Source organism: Buceros rhinoceros, unplaced genomic scaffold (assembly GCF_000710305.1).
Source record: "Buceros rhinoceros silvestris isolate BGI_N320 unplaced genomic scaffold, ASM71030v1 scaffold7916, whole genome shotgun sequence".
Lineage (NCBI taxonomy): Eukaryota > Metazoa > Chordata > Aves > Bucerotiformes > Bucerotidae > Buceros > Buceros rhinoceros.
In genome coordinates, this window is record NW_010415733.1 from 2,445 (window position 1) to 5,791 (window position 3,347).

General features: G+C 58.7%; 1 protein-coding gene across 1 annotated transcript in view; it reads left to right on the plus strand.

Annotated features, from left to right (window-relative positions):
• RAB7B (RAB7B, member RAS oncogene family) overlaps nucleotides 1–717 on the plus strand; it is a 1,870-nt gene extending 1,153 nt beyond the window's left edge. The window contains exons 4-5 of the mRNA XM_010137524.1: nucleotides 54–179; nucleotides 637–717. Coding sequence (XP_010135826.1) covers nucleotides 54–179; nucleotides 637–717 — 207 coding nt within the window. The remainder of the gene's footprint in view (nucleotides 1–53; nucleotides 180–636) is intronic.
• Nucleotides 718–3,347: the final 2,630 nt, after the last annotated feature.

Here is a 3,347-nt window from a genome sequence, read left to right on the forward strand (position 1 = left end):
CAGGAATTAAGCATCTCGGATGTGTGGGGCAGCTCCATCCTCCTCTCCCGCAGGTATCCAAGGAGATTGCCTCAGCCTGGTGCAAGGAGAAAGACATCCCTTATTTTGAAGTCAGTGCCAAGAACAACATCAATGTTGCAGAGGCTTTTGAGACCCTGGCGAAGCAGGCGCTAACAACGGTGAGCATCGCTCCCGCGCCGCACCTGCAATGGCGGCGAGGATTCGGGAGGCAGCTGGGCTCAGCTGCCCCAGAGCTGATCTGACAGACCCTCTGAGGCAGAGCAGCTTCTGCTTATGATGGGCAGGAGGGTCCCAGTGTTTGATTTCTTAAAGCCGCTCTTAAACCAGGTAGAAAAGAACAAGAATTGCTGTTTCTCCTGGCCCACGGTGCTGGGAATGGGGTGTGCGGCACCGCTCGGCGTGCCAGCACTGTCCTCTAGCGGCCGCCCCATGGGGACCTTCATGTCCCCACACCCAGCAAGCAGGGTGACCCGCTCCTCAGCTGAGCCAGGCGGCTTTTCCCTGGATTTGTCTTTAATCACGAATCGGGACTGAAACAGTGCTCCTCTGGCCTTTGCTCTGCTCAGGCTGGCTCTGAGCTGGCGCCACTCACCCTTTCCCTTCTGTTTCTTCCAGTATAAAGGAATTTTTGAGAGTTATTTAACTGACTCCATCAAACTCACTCCCAACGACAAGCCCAAGAAGAGCTGCTGCTGACCCTGGGTTGTCCCACACGAGCATGGCATGGCGTGCTGGACCCCATGACGGCCAAGGCTGGAGCCCTGCCGGGGGGTCCGTGCCCCCCACCCACCCCAGCCCGGCCACAGAGGCTGCCCAAACCCGGGCAAGACGTGCTGGGGCCAGTGGCTGCACATCCTTGGGGTTTGCTGCTTCCCATCTCTCTGGAGCTGCTCTCCCAAGCCTCACGAAGCACCGCAGTGGCACAGTGGCCCCATCAGTTGACCTGTTGCCATCTGGCACCTGAGCAGGTGATCCCCTGCGGTGACAGTGCCAGGTTGCTGGTCAGTCCCCCTGATGCCTTTCCAGAGATCACGACCTTGGCCCCATGAGTGACCCTTCTCGGCGTGTGGACTGGTGGCCCTGTGGCACGCATGGTGCGTACGGACTGTCCTGGAAGGGGAAGTGGGGCTGGTGGCCATGGAACAGGTCTGAAAGCAGCCAGGTCCCCTCCCGGGGTCAGTGCTGTGGCTGTAACCATTCTGTGCCTCAGTTTTCCCTGCTGTCATGCAGACCCCTTGTCAAACACCTTCCACCTTCCACCTCACTGGCGAGGATCCTCACTAAAGCACTTTGTCAGGGATTTTTTTTTTTAAAAAAAGGAAATTAAATATTTCATTTTTATTAATACATACGTGTCACAAAATGCTCCTGCGGTCTCGCAGCAGGAGGATGGAGCAAGGGCTCCAGGCTTATGAGCTGTGCCCCAGACTTGCAGGCCAGCAGCTCTGAGCCTGTGGCAGCTTCTCAGGGCAGGGGGGTGCATTTTGGGGCTGGGGTTTTATAGCAGTGCAGATTTGGGGTCAGGAGAAAGAGGCTGGGCATGGTGCAAGGTGGGAGTGCGGCCTCTGGGCTGTTGGCAGCGGGGGCCTGCTGGGAGCTGAGCGGGCACCTGCTTCCCTTCTCGCATCTGCCCTGCTCCAGCCTGGGCACCGTCAAGAAGCTGTGTCCTGACATTGGCTGGAGGTGGCCATGGCCACCCTGTGCCACCTTCCCCTGGCCTTGGGAGCCGCATCTCTGGGGCTGCAGCACCCCACTCACTGCAGAGCCATAGGGCTGGGTGGAACCAGGGAGACCCCCAGCCAGGCACCCTGTCCTGGCTCCATGGGACCTCCTGCCATCTCACCACCCTCCAGACCCATCCATGCTGACCACTATGGTCCCACAGAGCTTCCCAGGGACCATGGGGGCTCTGCCCCAGCATCGCCTGGGCTTCTCCATGAGCAGCAGCCCCATCATGGCCATTTCCCATCCTGGATCATCTTGCTGTGCCACCAGTTGGGACAGCAGCCGTCGGTGGCAGTGGCAGGGCACAGGGCTGGCGAGTGTGTGCGGGCAGGGTGAAAGCTGAGGGAGGGCTCAGCACAGGAGGCGCAGGGCCACATCACTGCCATTAGAGTGCCAGTCTCCACCAAGGCACGTAGAGGTGTTCCCACCCTCCTCTTTATGCAATGCTCAGCCTCTTTATTGGGGCACCAGGCTGGAGAGAGCATTTGTCCCTTAATATGGGGAGGAGAGGAACATTAACTATTCATTCCCCGAGCTCCATGCACCCTCCTGTATCCCCAGTGTATAGGGGGTGTAGCCCCAGCTGTTGGTGTAGCCTCAGCCCCCAGCTGGGCTCTGCAGCCTGCCCAGACCCCCCTCAAGCCTGGCATCACACAGCCCCCGTCCCAGCACAGCTCTGGGCTGAGCATCAGCCAGGGAGCTCAGCCGAGTGTGTTTGGACAGCGGGTGTTAAGCACTATCCGTGTCAATAGTGGTATTGTTTCTAGTTACACCCTTTCTCCAGCAGCTCGGTGCTGGAGGCAGATGCAAATTTGATCCATTTTATTCCAGCAAGCAGCAATTTAGACACCCAGAGCTGAGCAAGTCAAACAAACACAGGCAGCAGTGTGGGTGCTCCCTTGGCTGGGGCTGAGCAGCCGCTGGCACATGCCCGGGGCTGCCACGGGTGCCAAAGCCTGTAAGCAGCAGGGCCAGAGTTGGGTGGGAGCTGCAGGCTTGGCTTGGGATCCACCTGCAGCCCAGGCTGCCCCAGCAAGTCAGACCTTCCACTGCAGGCACAGCTCGCTCCAGAGCCCTTGTTCAGGCTCTGAGACGCTGGGCTAGAACAGAGGGGGCTGGAGAACAGCAGGACCCAAGCACTTGTTTGGCCACGGAGCATCATTCCAGACACGGGAATTAGGACTGCGTAGGAGATTGCAGCCTCGGGAGCTGGCAGGACCTCCAATGGCATCTTGCAGATGTGCAGCACCACGCTGGGGCCGCCCTCAGCCATCCAGCTTTTCTTCTCCATCCATCCCTCCTGGGTAGGAGCACTGGCATGGTCCTGCCAGCCTCACAGCTCTGGGACAGTTGGGATCACCTCTGGAATCATTCTTCCAGGAAGACCGGGAGACCGAGCAGGGTGGTGCCACGCCAGGCAAGATGCTGGCAGGGGCGGCCAGAGGTGCTAAGCTGGTTATCCCGGGGCCACAACCTGATAAAGCACAGGGGGAGGTTTGTAACACACAGGATTAACAAGGTCAGCTCAAGACTTTCTCAGGGTGAAAATCAAAGGGAAAAATATTTGCCTTGTGTGACTCAGTGAGTTCCTGTGAAGCCAG